This window comes from Mya arenaria, chromosome 4 (genome assembly GCF_026914265.1).
Source record: "Mya arenaria isolate MELC-2E11 chromosome 4, ASM2691426v1".
NCBI lineage: Eukaryota > Metazoa > Mollusca > Bivalvia > Myida > Myidae > Mya > Mya arenaria.
This window is the reverse complement of record NC_069125.1, coordinates 4,107,435-4,126,982: the sequence shown is the minus strand read 5'-3', so window position 1 is coordinate 4,126,982 and position 19,548 is coordinate 4,107,435. Positions and strand designations below refer to the sequence as shown.

Genomic DNA, 19,548 nt, shown 5'->3' with positions numbered 1-19,548 from the left:
ATTTGCAAATCAACAAAAATAAAAAGTGCAGTACAAAATTATATTATGACAAACTGTCTAGAAAATATTGAGATTCTAATTTGTGTTCATTTACAAATGCAAAGATCAACAGCGTTAAGCTTAGTCCATGCATAATAAACAGAAACAAGAGTGCCATTCAGCAAACATATATGATACAATGTTGTTTTATTGAAGTAAGGGGCACAACTCAATTTATTTCAATTAAATTAGGAGTTATGGTTTCTGGTAATATATGAACAAGTGTTCATGTACCGGTAAATATCTTGAATTTTTTTTTCTGGTTTTGCCAAGGAAGACGTTTTTGCATTACAATGCTGACAATGACACAAAGCTATGACAATATTGCTTTTCTTAAAATAAAAATTAAAATTAAAAACAATAAGCAAATCTAAAGCATTTAATGTGATAAAAGAAATGGACAAATAAAATAACAACATACTAAATAAATTTTCAATTAAATATCTTTACTATTATCTTATCTAATAGTGTGATAAACCACAATCTGCTTCATCATGAACCATAGGATTGATTTCATATCTAGGAGAGATTTCATAATAAGGAGTTATTTCGTGCCGAGGAAAGATTTTGCGCCATACCTAGGATTTCGTATCTAGGAGTATTTTGTACCTAGAAGTGATTTTGTACCTTGGAGTGATTTAGTATATAGGACTGATTTTTATTCCTAAGAGAGATTTCATACCTAGAAGCAATTTTGTACCTTGTATCTAGGAGGAATTTTGTACCTAGGAGAGATTTCATACCTAGGAGCAATTTTGTACCTTGTACTTATGTGCAGTTTTGTACCTAGGAGAGATTTCATACCTAGGAGCAATTTTGTACCATGTAACTATGTGCAATTTAGTACCTAGGAGAGATTTCATACCTAGGAGCAATTTTGTATCAAGGAGAGATTTCATACCTAGGAGCAATTTTGTACCTTGGAGAGAATTTCATACCTAGGAGCAATTTTGTACCTTGTACATATGTGCAATTTTGTACCTAGGAGAGATTTCATACCTAGGAGCAATTTTGTACCTTGTATCTAGGAGGAATTTTGTACCTAGGAGAGATTTCATACCTAGGAGCAATTTTGTACCTTGTATCTAGGAGGAATTTTGTACCTAGGAGAGATTTCATACCTAGGAGCAATTTTGTACCTTGTACTTATGTGCAATTTTGTACCTAGGAGAGATTTCATACCTAGGAGCAATTTTGTACCATGTAACTATGTGCAATTTAGTACCTAGGAGAGATTTCATACATAGGAGCAATTTTGTATCAAGGAGAGATTTCATACATAGGAGCAATTTTGTACCTTGGAGAGAATTTCATACCTAGGAGCAATTTTGTACCTTGTACATATGTGCAATTTTGTACCTTGGAGAGATTTCATACCTAGGAGCAATTTTGTACCTTGTACATATGTGCAATTTTGTACCTAGGAGTGATTTTATACCTAGTAGTTATTTTTATACCTAGGAGAGATGTTAAATAGCAGTACTTCACAATTTAAAATCCTTTCTACCCAATTGTTGCTCAGATCCTGGGTGAAACATCCCCCACATGCACATTCTGTTCAACTATTGAAGCATGCAATCAAATATCGCTGTTGTGTAAGGCTCTAATATTTCAAAAATAATAGAAATAAAATGCTCAAATGTTTGTAATTTTAAACATTGCTGATGAAAAGCACATGTTCAATTCTTATGATCATCTCATTTTACATGAAAACCCTGCTCATAGCATTCTGCAATTAACTATTATTTCCGAGATTCACATTTGTTATGATGCACTTCAAATTACAACTCTTATTGTGTTGCAAAACAGGCCAAGGATAGCAATGGTATCATGTTACACTTGAAAGACCTTGGCATAATGGTGTAAAAAAACGGTTTTATCCATATTGGAGAAACACTTTATAATAATTTAAAATGTGCATGTTACTATCACAATGACCTAGAAGCAACTGTTTTAGAATAAATAGAATTCCCTGATTCAGATGTGTAGCGTTTCACAAGCACCGATAATTATTCTGGTAAAGGTCACATGACCTTGACCTTTGATCCAAAAAATATGGGTCATCTAATGTCCATGAGCAATGTACATATCAAAATTTGAAGACTCTACAAGTTGTCCTCAAGTTATTGATTTGAAATGAAAGTGTGACATGGACGCTTAATGCTACAGTTAGACCATTATGACATATAAAACTGAGAACAAAAGCTTTATGTCATCAGAATGGGAAGTCTAAAACAACAATTTTTATGATATATGCTTAAATTTGAAGGTCAGATAAAAAATTGCCACTTGTAATCCAACGTCTGTGTTTAATTATAAAACTGATAGTTGCCACACAGATTGAGATCAAAGAGATCTTGTGTCTTAAACCTAAATGCAACAACTATAATTGTCTCAATTTCTCTTTGCACTTATTGATTGAGAGCTTGCATCAGGGAAAAATAATAATCTTCCACAACATATCCTCTAAGCTACAGCCTTGAATATTTTCACTACGTACTTACCAAAAAACTCAGACAGCGTGCTGCTAGCATTGTGTGCAAAGTCTGTGAGGTCGTTACTCAGTGTCGAGATTAGGGACGAGGGGCTTGAGCCACGGCCTTCCGGAGGGGCGTGCAAAGAGCCTGGTTTAGTGTCTGTTGGGTCTGACTGCATAGTCTGCAACAAAAGGGTAGTAACCACCTATAAACACACTTTGTTTAAGAACAAAAACATTTGTACTTCTTAAAGCACTGAAATTAACACAACCGCTTTTATTTAGGTAAAAAGACAAAATTTTAATCTCAGCAATCTGTGTCTGCGTCAAAAATTGTTTTTTGGAAGATGAAGTCAAGCATTATGGGTAAACAGCGTGGTCACAATGACAGACTTAAACAAGAGATGTTTGTCAAACATTATGCCCCCCCCCCTGAGCGCCATGTTGTCAGGATTATATGGACAATTGAATGAAATATGCATGGAACGAAATGACAGCTGATTTGTTGCTGTTTTAAGATTATGACCATTAAAGTGTGAGGATAAAGTGTGTTATGACCGTCATGACCTTTGACTCTATGAACTCAAAATCCAGAGTCATCAGCTGGTCACCAGAAACCTAAATGTCAAGTTTGAGGGCCATGGGTGCAGGCATTGTCAAGTTATCACAGGACAAGTTTTTTTTGTTCAAGGTCACTGTGACCTTGACCTTTGACCCGATGACCCCTTAAATCATAAGGGGTCATCTACAAGTCAGATGCAACTCCAAGTAAAGTTTGAAGGCCATGGGTTCAGGCATTGTTGAGTTATCACTCGGACAACCTTTTACCATTCAAGATCACTGTGACCTTGACCTTTGGCTCTATGAATCTACTGGTCAGGCTTAACATCCATGTCAAGTTTAATGATCATAGGTTCAGGCATTGTTGAGATATCAGTGGGGGATGATTTGCTAACTTTTTTGCGTTAAAGGTTACTGTGACATTGACCTTGGCCTGATGACCCCCAAAGTCAATAGGGGTCATCTACTGGGCAGGCCCAACCTTCATGTCAAGTTTGATGACCATAGGTCCAAGAATTGTCGAGTTTGCTTTCAAGGTCACTGTGACCTTGACCTTTGACCCCTAAAATCAATAGGGGTCATCTACTGGTCAGGCCCAACCTCCATGTCAAGTTTGAGGGCCATGGGTGCAGGCATTGTTGAGTTATCACTCGGACAAGCTTTAAAATTATTTTACCATTAAAGGTCACTGTGACCTTAGCCTTTGACCCGATGACCCCCAAAATCAATAGGGGTCATCTACTGGTCAGGCCCAACCTTCATGTGAAGTTTGATGACCATACGTCTAGGAATTGTTGAGTTATCACTCGGACAAGCTTTGGTCTACCGACGGACCGACCGACCGACCGACCGACCGACATACCGACATGCCTGTGCAAAGCAATATACCCCTCTTCTTCGAAGGGGGGCATAATGAATGGCTCTGAATCAACAAAAAGCTATTCACAGCTTTCGCAATAATGGGTGAAAAGAATTGTAAAATGTTTCATTTGTATTGATTTAAGCACCTTATATCCAATGATCTAATGAATATGCATTATTTGTCTACTTGAAGCAAAAATCTACATTTTTTGTACAGATTGATTGTTCAATCATTTTTAAATACGGTAATAATGCCAGTTTATCTAACCTTCAGCCCAGGCCTGTTAGGGTGAAGTGTATTCCCTTTTCTCGCTGAACCGGAGTTGCTTCCCTTTGTACTATCCGTGCTGCTGCCCTGACTGCCTGTAGACCCAAACCTTTCTCGACCTAGACTTGGGCTTGGCGGGGGAACCCGGGGCATTCTTGGGCTTGGGGGCTCTCTTGGACTTGTGGGTTCTCTGTGTTGTCGGGCGACTGCCAGAGGATTTGGAGGAGGCCATTCCCTTGGACTTAAAGGGGGCCGTTCATGAGAGCTGTCACTGGGCTCTCTGTGCTGTCGGGCTATTGCTAATGGATTGGGTGGTGGCCACTCCCGAGGGCTCGGAGTCCCTCTTGATCCTGACCCTGATGATTAGAATTTGCATTCAGATTTTAAAAAAAAACACAAAGGGGTAATAATTAAATTTACACCAAGCTTAAACCAGATAATATCTTATTTAAATGGAATTTAAAGTTTGTTTAACAAAATAATTTGTAGTCCGAGTCTTAAGTAAATTGTTTATCCATTGTTCTAAACCTTTTTCATTGTTTATGGTTATAATTTTAAAAAGTTCACACAGCAGCTAATTGAATATAAATTATCATTAATTAATTACAACAACAATTATTGTCCATTGGACACAAGTGAGAACAACATTTGAAACCATTACTACCAGAAGGAATTCTCTCCCTGGGGCTATGGGGTGGGACCCTTTCTCGAGGACTTGGGGGCTTCTCATAAGACTCAAAGGCAGAGTTAATGCTCTTGTTCAGGGGCTGCAAAGGGGGCCGGCTGGGCCTCGGAGGAGGGCTGTTGGATCCACCACTGTCACGCCTGCATTATGGTAATAAATTTAGTTCAGTTTATACAAACTTTCAGCTCACAGTAACTATTAAACTTGAAACTTAAAATAAATTTTAAAAAAAATGACAAAGAAAGAATGAAAAATATTTAAATTAGACCCAAACTTTTATTTTGGCTAAGTAAGATGTTTATATAATCTGTCTTTTACATACTTATGCATTCTAGGCTATGTGTTTCTGTATTTGATAATCCCATTTTGACTTCTTCAAGGACATAATGGACACAAAAGATTCACTCAGGGTTTTCCCTAACACTTCTCGAAGTTTATCTCTGGTAATTGTTGTATAACTGCTAAAGTATGCACTTTAGAAATCAGGCATTTTACTACAATTCCTAATGCTATAATGCAATTTCAGATTCCATGCAAATTGTTTTGACCTTATATAATGATGCAACATGCAATTTTGTCAAAACTTCATTACAGGAGCTTTTGGATTCTAATTTTCTGCAACATTGCATTATGTAAAAAAAAAATTCTTCAAATTAAGCACAACGCCATAAAATCAGTTCCATCTAATTCTCTGGATGTCAATTGAAACTACCATCAACCTGTTTTTACACCATGCTATACGGTAGTTTGAAAGAAAATTAAAGAGAAAATGAAATGCACTTGTCATATAAATCATTTGTGATGAACATCAATTTAAAAATAAGAAGAAAAACTCAATTACTCTTTTTTTTCCTCCAAATTTCTCTTCTAAAAGTTCTTTCTCATCACTAATGAAATTCAAGGAAAGGAATTTGATTTTAAACAGAACTAATGAGGAGCAAGGATATAAACCAGCCTGAGCTCATGCATATTATATCTCAAGAAGCTCAAGTCCATTCCACTGTGAGCAATCAAGTGTCTTTATTTATAATTCATTCAAATGTTCAGAAACAATTCAGCTTAATTACACATATTTTAATGATATATTTTAAAGCACTACAAATCAATGTCATGGCTTTGCAGCTTTTTCATGTCAAACTCTAAGAATGGCAACTAATTTGTCCATCATAATGTCCTCTTGATCGTCATCAACCGCATCATACTTTATGTTTCCAATTAATAACCAATAGTTAAATGACTGGATGGTGAGTGTTCAAACTTGGTATGCACTTTGGTCATGGTAAGTATATAGTCCCTATTGATTTTTGGGCTCAACAGACAAGGTCATGGCGACCCAAACTAGAAAACTGATGAGCGCTCCTGACAAGCAGAACATCAGAATAATAGAATTCTTGTCTCAGAAAATGAAGAAGCACAACTCTACCTATTTATTAGCCAGAGTTAAGGCCCTTTAACACATATGCATTTTGCTGACATAATCATTTGTGCCAAATTTCATGCCAAGTCTTTAATGACTTTATAGTTAAGGCAAAACAATAATGACATCTTAAAGATGCACTCTAACTCCCAAATAAGATTTACCACAATTAATCCAAATGTTTAAATAACCAAAAAGGATGAATAAATGTCAAAAACAATGGTTCTTATTCAGGATACAGTATTAATTTGAAAGGAAGGTGCAAAAACCATGGTATTTCTAGTTATGTAACAATAGTAGATTAAAGTAAATATTTTAGCACTCACCAATCACTTTTTTATATTTTAGGCTTTTCAGCTTTAATATTAAATACAGGATTATAATCTATTACCAGTAATTAACATTTTCCATAAATGCATTATTTAGTAAGTAGTTAAACGTTTATCATTCAAAGTTTATGTTTGTTATACATGTGTATGTACTGATTTTGAATAAGAGTGTCACTTAAATTACCTGAGTCTAGTTGCTCGTCCTGTCGGCGTGAGGTTCCCAGAGTCGTACCTGAACTCTTTTGAGCTTGGCTGGAAATGACAGAATACAAATGGAAATGGCTTCATGACTACTTAATTGAAGCCATTTCATGACACTATTTATGGCTTGATCCATAAACATTACAAATTACATCGTTAATTCCATTCTCTTCTTAGAATTGGAAAAGAGAACTTAAGTCTGTAATGCACCTTAATTTACATCCCACCTATAATTAAATGAGTGACAAAGAAATGAACAACTTTTATCTCATACCAAGAGTTACTTTAAATCCTGTCTTAACTTTTAGATTTAAGAGCTGTCGTAGAACAGCGCGCTAGATTTATGCAACTTTGTCTTAGAAATGAATACACTAATGATGTGATATGTGCCTGTCAAAGCAATAAATAAATACAAAGTAAACAAGAGCTGTCACAGAGACAGCGCGCTCGACTATTCTGCCGCTTTTCAGTGTAAGGATTGAAAAGTTTTGGCGAAACATGCATGGATCACTGTTAGATTAGATTTCAATGCAATACATGATGTGCTGAGATATTAACATAAATTTGGTAACAGCAAAATTTTAACCAGAATTTTTAAGTCTAATAATAAAGGGCCATTATTTGCAAAATACAGTTATCTAACTTGGTTATTCAATTAGGCTGGGTGGTTGAATACCATTCTTTAAAGTCTCACAGGTTCGGATCATGATGGTGAATAAGTGTGCAAAGTTTGAAAGGCATATGTCAATGGACTTTGAAAATATCTGAGGTAGTACGCATACTTTAACGTAAGTTCTAAGTAAAAAAAAGGGGCATAATATTGTAAGAAAGCTTGATACAGTGACCTCCTCCTGAACACAGGTTAAAATCATATCATGGAAAAAAACACTTAAAGCAGAACTCTCACAAATTAAACGTTTTGAGAACTTTTTTATGTTTTGTCTTGGAATGAGTCAAATTTTTAGAAAATGCATGGAAACCAGTGATATAAGACTGCTGACAAAAAATTAGATCATGATAGTGAACAAGTGTGCAAAGTTTCAAAGCCATATATTGATGGACTTTGAAATTATCTGAGGTGGTACGCAAACTTTAACATCAATTCTAAGTCGAAAAAGGGGCATAATTCTGTCAAAAGGCTTGATAGAGTTACCTCCTCCTGTGTACATGTTGGGGGCATGATGGTGAACAACTGGCAAAGTTTCAAAGCCAGATGACAATTGAATTGGAAAATATTTGAGGTGGTACGCAAACTTTAACATAAATTCTAAGTAGAAAAAGGGGCAGAATTCTGTCAAAAAGCTTGATACAGTGACCTCCTCCCGTGTACAGGTTGAGGGCATGATGGTGAACAAGTATGCAAAGTTTCAAAGCCATATGTCAATGGACTTTGAAAATATTTGAGGTGGTACAAAAACTCTTACAAAAACTTTAACATAAGTGGTTACGCCGACGCTCGGGTGACTAGGATAGCTCTCCTTATTCTTCGAATAGTCGAGCTAAAAAGTAAACAAGAAACTGAGTGCTTAGCAGACTGCTATCATCAGATTTTTAATCAGATTAATTAGAATATCTTATTAGGGATGTATATTAAACTTTCCTACCATGTTAGGATTTGAGACCGACACAGAGCTTTCGTCAGGCGCATATCTCGGTGCACTGCTATCGTCTGAGGAATCAGAGCTGTCGGCACCATCATCGCTCTCATCGTTCTGGGAGTTTGCAGAATCTGAATGCCCTGTGCCTGGATCAGGCAGTTGGAGGCAGTCTGGTGGGTGGTAAACCTTGGATTCATCAACTGCAAGAACCTGGTTTTCTGGTAAGAAACCTGGGAGGGAAGAAATAATATTTAAATCTGACTTCATGGAAAAAGACACTTAAAGCAAAACTCTCACAAATTAAATGTTTTGAGAACTTTTTTATGTTTTGCCTTGGAAATTGAGCCAAATTTTTAGAAAATGCATGGAAACCAGTGATATAAGACTGCTGACAAAAAATTAGATCTAAGATTTTCATATATATGTTTTAAAATTTGATGTTTTCTTTTTTTCCCTTTAAAGTGTTAGTAATGATTTTTGAATGAAAATATGAAAATCTGATATTTTCTCTGCAGTCTTATAAATTTACTGGTTATTAGATATTTATGCAAAAATCAGCTCATGCCAAGACAAAAAATAAAAAAGTGATCAAAACGATAAATATGTGAGAGTGCAGCGCTTAAAGTAAGTAAGGGCTATTCCAGAAAACATATAACCCACAGGGGGCTTCAAGGCAATTATTTTCTTAGTATATGAGTGGGTGTCTTTTTTCACTAATTTGGACCCCAAAAGAATTTGCTTCTGTGGGTGGGTGGTATAATTCAAAAGCGCCTTTCCCCCGGGGGTTTTATGTTTAAATGGAATTGCCCTAATGCGTTTTTTCACTATCTCATACATATAGGAACTAGTCATCAAGGCTTCTAGGAGCGAGTTAGCATCTAAAAGAGAGGACCAACAGAACTTCAACAAATTTTGGGTTAACTTAATCAAAAGATGATTACGATAGATGAAACATAAAGCCTCATACAAACACTTCTAATAAATCTATCAAGGGAGGTGAAATTTTTATCATGATAAACAAAATAATTCTTCACAAGAAATAGAAATTAAATCAATACTTCTACTTACAAGGTGTATCACCGTCAATCTCACTGTTGACCATATCTGTCACAAAATCGCTCAATGACGAATATGATGAAGAAGTAGACTCCGCCCCATCGCTGTCACTGCCACTCTCATCTGAAGTGAAATAAGCAATATTTCTTTACTTCTGCCTGGGTTTAATTGGAAAGATACTGTTATTTGTCTGGTATAAAGTCACTCAATAAAGGGTGGATAGGGCCTTGCAGATTTCCTCCCATCACTGCCACTGCCTCATCTTAATGTGGTCAAGGAATTATAAATATATAGGGCGTATCACACAAGTGGTCACTTATTATATGGAATCTATTAAATTAAATATTCTAAAATTTATAAAAACAAGCCTTTAAATGCACTCTTTTGACAGTCAATATGTTTGACCAATATTGTAATATATGAGGACAATTCAAAAAAGATGTTCCTAATAACTAATGAAGAATTGGACGTCTTCTCACAATATTTGGTGAGAATTTAACTTATGGTGTTCTTTGAAAGAATCTACAAGACAAATCAACTAAATGCATTTACTTTTTGGTGTTTTGATTATTATCTTAACAAAAACCTAACACCGACTGCATGGTTTGATAAGAGGTTGTGTGTAAATGTTTAGTGATTAACATTAATTAGTATTAAAATATAAATAGCTTCAATTATTTCAGATTTGATTACTCATTACGGCTGTCAAGTTCAATTTGACAACTGATAATGAAAATTGTCCGATTATCCACCACTACTTGAAACACTCCTTACCAGCAACCCAACTTAAATGTGTTGTGAAACATTTGTAGGTGACATTAATGCTACCACTGTAACAGCTTGTATATATGACCTTCACCCCATAGAGTGCATTCATCCATATAGCATAGTCTTGCACTGTATTGAACAGTTTTTTCGTCATTTGTTATACGTTAATTCACATGCTGCTACATCAGGTTAAAACTGCCCTCAGTAACTCCATATTCATATTAAACAAAAGTGCTCATGATAACATGCAGATGTTTGTCCAAGGTTATTATGTTACTATTAGATCTCCCTCTTTTGGTTCAACTGTTATGAACATTTATATCAGCGTAGTTGTGCCTCATGTCTGTTCTAATATCAGAATGGAAACCTTCAGTTTCTCTCGCTGTGGGTTTGTTGTGGATAATTTCAAAGCAGTGAATACAGTAACTATTTCTTATTGTAGCCATGTACTTTCTACAGAAACATTATTATTTATAACACAATTTATATCTGGCTTCAACCTTAATATCTGGTTGATGTAGAGAGTTCGTAGTTAGTATAGCAGATAATACCTCTTACATACCATAGTCGTGTTGTTTTTTCTCTCTGCCTCTGTATTACTCTAGAGAAATGTCTGTATCCTAATTACATAACACTCCCCAGGGAATATATAGCCATATTTAGGTATAACATTAACAGGTTTACTCAGGGTTTTTTTTTTTAAATAAACTAGAAACCACCACCTATCTGTTGGATTTTTGTCACTGATGACAGCTGAGGCAGAGCTCAGTGCCGCACTTGCTAAACGCAACTGGTCAAATCCTTTGAGCTAAACGCATTGATACACTCACCAGCTGGATTCTCGTCACTAGCGACCTCGGATGCCGAGCTCAGCACAGTGCCAAAGGAAGGAGTATCATCATTAATGCTAAATGCAACTAGTCAAATCTATTTTAACTAAACACAATCATTGGCCCACCTGTTGGATTTTCGTCACTAGCCACCTCGGATGCAGAGCTCAATGCAGCGCCAAGGGAGGAGTTATCATCGTACACATTGAATAAAATTGGCTGGAGCTGGCTTGCATACCACTTCGGCTTGTCTCCGATCAGTAGGGGGTCAAATACAGAGGTCTGCACACGGAGAAATGCAACATTCTGCGGGCATAATGCCCATTCAGCAAAAAACTCTACTGCCTGCAAATGGATGATATGAAAGTTTATGTAATGGAATAGAAGAAAATTGCTTTCATGACAAATAAAAAAATTTGTTTGGTTCGGGATAATTGTTAAATGTATCGAAACAATCTTGAAAAATGTAGTTTGTTTTGTAATAAATTTATTCAAGATAGTTGAGATAATTGTTTAATTTGTAAAAGCTGTAAAAGCACTTAATGTTTTACCCATCTTGGAAAAGTGACTTCAAGCAGTATTGAGTCTGACACTAAAAGAGACTGAAATGACATTTATGATGTCTGGGGAATTAATCAAACGACCTGCAATAATTTGTGACATTTATGTGCCAACAGAAGAATTTTTAAAGCTGAATATTTTATTTCCAATATTGTGCCCATTGTTCAGAACTTTTTTAAAGTTCACAACATTGTTAACATCATTGCTAAATTTTAAAGCTGCACTCTCACAGATATACCATTTTACCAACTTTTTTCAATTTTTGTCGTGGAAAGAGCAAATTTTTGCGTAAATATCTGCAAACCAATGATAAAAGATTGCTGACAAAAGATCAGATCACAGATTATTATATTTCCGTTTGAAAATTAATGTTTTATGGCTTAAACTGTTACTAACTGCTTAAGAAAAGTGCATAAAACATCAATTTTTAAACTTAAAAAACTTAAAAATCTGCGATCTAATTTTTCGTCAGCAGTCTTATATAACTGGTTTTTATGGATTTTCGCAAAAATTGGCTCGTTCCAAGACAAAAAATAAAAAAAGTTGTCAAAATGTTCAAGCTTTAAGTATTTACTGAAAGTTTCATGAACACAAGGACAAACAGCACAATACAAACCAATTATATGTAATGCTAATTAATTACATTAATTGAAAGCCATTTGAGCTGTTGACAGTTGTTGAAATTAACATAAGTGTAAAAGCTATTCCAGTTTAAGTTAAAAAGTTGGAATTTTTAAAGGCAAGCTTAATACAATTTCTTAAGCCAAGCATTAAGGTAAGAATTTAGTGTTGTTCATCAAAAAGCCTTATTTTGAGGACTGTTTATTATATCATCAATTTCAAATATTACCTGTGTCCTTGACAGACGGACAGTGAAGTGGGACTTGACAGGGCGCGATTTGAGGAAACTGTACATCTGGAATGCTACAACAGCCCGCGGATACAGACGCAGGGTACGCGTATGTTCGGTGAAGTTACCCAAGGTGTTTGCAGAGTTGAAAAACCGAACCTGAAAATGAGAGAATGATTTTAGCGGTGATTTATGGTCTAGTGTTTACACGCTTGACTGTCAATCCAGGGGTCGCAGGTTTGAGTTCCCGCCGCACTACTAAAACAAAAGATAATACTGGCTCCAATTTTGACATTTTTCTGCTGCGTCTTATCTTATATATTAAGGGTTTTTACCCGTTTTTTTTTTTTCAACTATTTTTTTGCCTGCGTCTTATCTATGCTAGCGTCCTATACATGATCTAATACGGTAATCATCTTCAGGGAGGGATGTTAAATGGCGGTCCTGTGTGACAGTACTATACACTGGAGCATGTTAAAGAACCAGAGTAGCTCTAACCAGGGTTACAATCTGTTCGTGCTCTTTTCTCCAAACACATAAAATGACTAACAATCTTATTGGAGCAGAATTGCAGAACGGGCCTTGTTTGAGTGTGCGTATAAATAAGCTTACATTCGCATGGGAGAATGGTTAAACCTTGAATTCTTGACGGATAGGGAATACATTCATTCGAAAAGCAACATGTCTGAAATTCCACCACAGCCTGCAGGTACAGTGAAGGGTACTTGTATTTTTAGTGAACTAACCAAAAGTTTTAGAAATGAAGGGTCTAAAAAAAAGAGAGAATTATGAAATCTTAAAAGAGAGTACATTGTTTATTAAAAAAAACTATATTTCTGGAAAGGCTATTCAAGCTTGGGGTAGATGCAGTGAACGTGTGAGTTCTGTAAAGGATGTCTGGGGAGTTGAAAACCAAACCTTAAAATAGAACATACAAGTGTTTTATTTACACATCTCAAATGCTACCTCAGGTCTTCATTCAAGTCTTTGACATGCTCTGTAAAGTTTCCCAGGGTGTTCGGCATGTTAAAAAACACACCTAAAAAAAATTTAAGGTAGCAAAACTTCAGAAAGGCCAATTTAGCCCTGTAGGAAGATCTGTATGCAGAGAACACCTCATTTCAAAAACATCCATCATTAATTATTAAAAACCTTCACTCATGACCCACATCCCATTATCAATTAATTAACATCAAACACACAAATGTAAAGGTGAAGACATTTTATATCACCTCATTATTCCTTTACCATAGCAACCGTCGCAGCTATATGACCAAAATAACTTTGAAGACATGAAATTAAGGTGATCAAATCTTTGTAAAAAATTAAGTAAAAAATTATTATGTTACCATAGCAACTCTAGTAGCGATATCCACGGAGTCCACATCATTCCCGTAAATGAGAGGGTTAAATCCTGTGTTGTTGGAGAAACTTTCACGACGTTTCCACATATCCGGATTCTGGGCCAGAACGTCAAGATTTTTTATCGGCTGCGGAGTCATACTCATACTAGTTAACGCCTGAAATATGATTCATACATATATGCTAAGTTGTTCTCAATGTAATTGCTGTTCAGTTTCTAAGTCATACTGAAAGAATTTTAAGCCATAGTAACAACTCAATTTTGAAAACATTGCTAAAAAGTATTTTGTTTCTAAATAAACTAAGCATTTTGATTTTCATTACTATCACAGTACTTCCAGTTTTAGCAAAAGACAATCAGGCCTCTTGTCCAAAAAAATCATACTTGGGGAAAAAAAATATATCTTTCGGTCATAAAAGGCTGAAAACACAGTTTTACCTGTTTAAGGTGGTTTCTCAGAGCACTGCCCTCTGGCTCTGGCATGGGTGGTAACTCATTGTTTCCTGGCTGGGATGGCGGAGTTATCTGCAATGGATTATTTATATTTTTTTATATACTTTATAATAAGATGTGTTCATGAAACAAGTGGCATTATGTGAAAATCAGAAAAGCTCTTTTGTGCAGTTCAATCTTCACAGTTGAAAAAGGGACGTAACTAAACCTTCATCCAGAGTTATTGGACTTAAAAATGAATAATAATGACAATAACAACACAAAGTCTTTTTTTCTATCCATCTTCTATTAATGTCAAACCCTGCTAGGGATGTAGACATTCACTGAATGGACAGCAGCATTGAAATCACAGAGTGAGATTCAAGACGTTGTGGGTGCAACACCCGAAGCTCTTGAATAACTCTTGCAACTTTAAAATGCCTGATGTAAAGCACCCATACGTTGAGGACAATTATCCTGGGTTTTTAGACAATACTCAGTTCTCCCTGAGTTCCCAGTGGAATGCCTAGCGCTAGGCAAGGGAACTAACTGTACAATTTTTAATGTCTTCTGAAAGTTAAGGTTCCAAAGGAATCACTTTTTAACTATCAGTGGGCAGAAACATTTGAATTTATTGACTATTTTCTTAAAATCAGAACAGCAAAAATGAAATACAGATTTGAATAAACCTTTAAAAACCACAGCCCCTATTTCCCAACACGGATGTCTTTTATTTTTCTTCTCTTTCATGAAACTGAGGGCGCTAATTACTTGTATTATTCACAAAACAATGAAAATCCACAAAAAGAGGGTGAAATATAACAAACTCAAACAGCTTAATGTATAAAAACGGAGATAACAACAAGTTTTAATCATCATTAAAGCTCCCAACTGGAATAGAACCTCCACCATCCATCAATGCTGATACTGTTTTCAACATTGGGTAGAAAATGGTTCAAAATATCTAAGAGCCCTCGTAAATCTCGATACAGTTTCATGTCAGGGGAAAGCTAAAACAGAATGTTATCTTAAGAGATTATCCCATACAATACATCAGCTTTTCCTTGTATAGCAATAAATGTTCTCTACATCAGAAAAAACTAAATAAACAGGGAAGATAAAGTCGGTTGACATGCGAGGTTATTTGTATCCCTTTGAAATTGTTGACTGCAATGTACCTTTATGAAAGCTTTAAGAAAAGTGGTAACAATCAGATAAACCAACTAGTATTACCTTTATTTCAAACCTAAATATTTGTCCATTTAAATAACAAGACTTTTAGCTTTATCGTGGTATTGCGAAAGTAGATTTGTGTATGGGCAAAATTTATCTGCAACAGGATGTAAATGACCGTTGTTTTTTTTACTCTTTGTAACATTCCGGCTTAATTATATTATGGCTGGATATTCGCAAGGCTGTACATCATCTTCGAAAAACAGACAAACCTACTGTCACTATCTTACAAATCTAAAACTTTAACAGAATTAATAGACAGCATTTGTTCACATCAACATCTAAAATATTATTTTCTGCGTTTAAGTGAAACGAATTAGAAGAAAATTATTTCCCCTTGTAATGGAACATTACCGCCAGGTGGCGTTTTATACGCACGAGTAGTTCATAGGCAGGAGTATTTCGTGCGTATATGAATGAAAAGGCATTCAGCGCTGGGAAGCCGATACGCTCACATCGATGAAATTGATTGTTAAATTTTACAAGCAAATGTTTAAGGTGAAAGTTTTCTGTTATTATGCAATTTCATCATATGAATGATCTTTTTATTCTCACTTGTATACATAGCATTGTAATTGAAAATTGTATATTTTGATATAGTATGTGACATGAATCATATAAATGATATGCATTTTATACCCAATTGTTAAGGAGCTTATGGGTGATGAGGCTCGACATCTATTGGTACGAGACAAATCCTGTAAATCTGGATGACAAACGGGCAGAGGTTTCTGAGTTTTCCCCAGAAGGAGGGTTTTATCTCAGTTTTTCGTCGGCCAGTCGACCATGTCTGTAAGCTCCATTTTTGTCAGGCATGTTGTTAATAAGACATACTTTAGTCATGTTGCAAGTTCATGCTGTATGTGTAAATCGGTTTCCCAAATAGCTTCACTGAGACTTCCAAAATAATACCTTGAAAAGTATTGATTTTGTTGTTTTCTATAGGATAGGAGGTTATAGAATGGTATTAAGGGAAGAATGGATTCCAAATGAACTCTTCAAAGGTCTAACACAAATGTTTGAAAATGTTAGTCTGACATTAAAGCAATGTGTTTATTACTCCATTCTGACAGCAAGTTCTATTAATGTCATTATTGAAAGTACCTGATGAAATTTTATAAGACAATGAAATTAAGAGCTAGAACAGTACATTACCCACTTTGCCCAAAGTGATTTCATATTAGAGCCTTCGAGGGAAATGGACATTTATGGCTCACAAATTAATTTTGTGTCTGGAAAAAGCTCCACGCTACACCTATTACATACTGGAAATAATTTTTCGTCTATCACAAAGTTCCGAGCCACAAAGATAAGTACTGGAAATGACTTTTATTGCTTATTCTCTAAATTACTATAATTATGCAGCACCTACACATTAGCGAAGCCATGCATAAGTTGGCTGACAAGAATTGTTTAAATTCTCATATTTCAGCAGGATATTCACTAAACATTAAATGCCTAGCTTGTCAATTTAAGGGAATGTCTCTTTTCCGCCTACTCGGAAATGTATGAAGTATAATATGACCAAATATAGGACTAAACTATGCAAATAAGCGCGTCTGAGGAAGTTTCAATCTTAGGGGCTCGTCTGGAGACAATCATTTTTGGATATCCAGAGTTGTTTGGTGATCAGCAGAAACCAGGGTTCAAATATCACAAGCAATAAATAACACAGTCTTGGACAGTCATAAATAGTAGCAGGATCCTTTTTATTCATGATCTCAGGGATGTGACTGATCTGGCAGCTGGAGGGCTGAAAATATTTCAGCAATGGGTTCTAGGGGCGCTCTTGGGGGTCAAAAGCACACAAAAATAGAAGAAAAACTGACTTTTAAGAAGCGCTTTTGAGGGCTCTCCTGACTTCAAATGTGAAGCAAACTTGAATATCAACTCTTATAACCAAAAGCAACCAAAAAACTTATTTAATGAGCTAAAAAATATATATTTTTTTTTTTTTTTTATTTATTTTTTTTTTTTTGGATGGGGGAGGGGGTGGATGGATGAGTCCCTGGGGCCATTAGATCTACAGACAAATCACATCCCTGGATCTTAGTTGTTAATTCATTATTTCTGAAATCTGTATAAACATTCACAAATAGCAACAGGCTTTATTATTTCTTTTTTCCACAACATTATGATTTGATGATTTATAATACTGGCACTGTTCAATTCATACAATTAGATATAAAAGAAAATAATGAAAAAATGACAGTTTTAAAGATCATTTCAATTTAATTATAAGCATACACAACAAGCAAGAAGCAAACATAACGAGCGTGAAGCATACACAATGAGCTTTAAGCATACAGGGTTTCTGCCAGCCCTTTATGGCTTGTCGGGCCCGACGTGCCTTCCGCTGGCAAGGCTAATTACCAACACGCGTTAATTATGCCGACATGCTTTAATCCGCGTAGCGACAATCCTTATCAAAAGAATCATCAGTTTTGACAATACACAATTTTGTTGCGATTGCAACAGTTGCAACGGTTGACTGACAGCCAGAAGGGGTGTCGGGATTATTACGGTATTTGTATCAGCCATTCAGGATTGACGACAGCATGAAGGCGTGTCGGTGAGGTTCAACAGTGCAATCAACCAAACTCCTCCTATTTTTTATCAAAATGGGAATGTGTGAAAAACACCACTGTTGTAATTGCGACCTTCATCCCTATAATCACCTATGAACGCAAAGTATACAATAAGTGTTAATTGATTTCGGTAACATAAATCATGTGTCGTTTTATTTTGTTTCTAAATCCAGAGTCTGTTTGTTAACCAATTATTAAATTGTAATTGAGAACCGTCTTAAGATATCTGTGTTATTATAAACAATGGTTATGCTATGTCGTCGTATGTAATTGAGTCGCGTTCCCGTCTTTAGTGTAAAGTTATATTTTGTGTTGCTTATTATTAAACTTTGATTATTTTATCGTTCTTTTAATTTATTTAGAAAAAAGATAAATAAATCTGAAAAAACACATTACATTCCCTTTAAGTTATTATTTAGCCGACCCGGCTTTAAAAATATTAGCTGTTGCAGCTTTAAATACGAATACACCCACGAGCAGTCGCTTTGCTCCGGGCTCTTTTGTGTTCCAGCATGCAGCGTGCTTTACACTTTTTGCTGTGACGTCAACGTTGTCAATAAAAATAATACCCGCACTAAACGAAACATGAGTCGATCGATATCGTCGGAAAACTTAAAAAATACCAATAATTAATGAAGAGAACCCATTAAACCTTTTCACAAATATGTTTAATGTTAATCGAACTTTAGTTGGTAATTCTAAATCATAGGAACATAACTGTAAACTTCTTTAAAATGCAGGAAATTGCACCATTTTGGATACGAAAAAAAAAAAAAAATCGACGTCAGGAGGGGACACCCCTCCCAAACCATCCCCTTCCGACATGCCTTATGAAATTCCTGGCCGAAACCCTGAGCATACACAACAAAGCGCAAAGCTACACAACGAGTGTTAAGCAAACACAATGAGTGCAAAGCATATATACAACGACCTCATAGCATAAACAAATTGTGAGCTTAAAGCAGACACAACAAGCTTTCAGCATACACAACAAGCACAAAGCATACACAACAAGCGTTAAGCAAACACAATGAGAGCAAAGCATATATATACAATGACCTCATAGCATAAACAAAGAGTGAGATTGAAGCAAACACAACAAGCGCAAAGCATACACAACGACCACAAAGCATACACAACAAGCACAAATCAACGACCAGAAAGCATACACAACGAGCTTGAAGCAAACACAACGAGCGCGACAACAAGTGCGAAGCATACACAAGGTGCACAAAGCATATAGTTTCAATCATAGGTGTAGTAACTTATTCAGTTTTGTAACAAATGATTGTCAAGCTCACCATTCAATAGGTAGAGTGAATATATAAAAGTATTGTTGTTCTTATCTGCACGCTAATTTTGGCATGGTATAATTATACTGGTGGTGTTTGGATATGAGACTAAGAGCATATACATAACAATGCAAAGGAAA

The 19,548-nt window shown here is 35.7% G+C and overlaps 1 protein-coding gene across 4 annotated transcripts in view; it reads right to left on the bottom strand.

Annotated features, from left to right (window-relative positions):
- Positions 1–19,548, bottom strand: part of LOC128232937 (MAP kinase-activating death domain protein-like) — a 72,169-nt gene that overhangs the window by 30,609 nt on the left and 22,012 nt on the right. For all 4 annotated transcript variants that reach the window (XM_052946744.1, XM_052946745.1, XM_052946747.1 and 1 more), the window contains exons 7-16: positions 14,302–14,388; positions 13,850–14,020; positions 12,501–12,659; positions 11,218–11,434; positions 9,504–9,614; positions 8,442–8,665; positions 6,821–6,888; positions 4,870–5,030; positions 4,206–4,561; positions 2,544–2,697 (exon numbers count right to left, since the gene is read on the bottom strand). In XM_052946744.1, the coding sequence (XP_052802704.1) occupies positions 2,544–2,697; positions 4,206–4,561; positions 4,870–5,030; positions 6,821–6,888; positions 8,442–8,665; positions 9,504–9,614; positions 11,218–11,434; positions 12,501–12,659; positions 13,850–14,020; positions 14,302–14,388 (1,708 nt within the window). The remainder of the gene's footprint in view (positions 1–2,543; positions 2,698–4,205; positions 4,562–4,869; positions 5,031–6,820; positions 6,889–8,441; positions 8,666–9,503; positions 9,615–11,217; positions 11,435–12,500; positions 12,660–13,849; positions 14,021–14,301; positions 14,389–19,548) is intronic.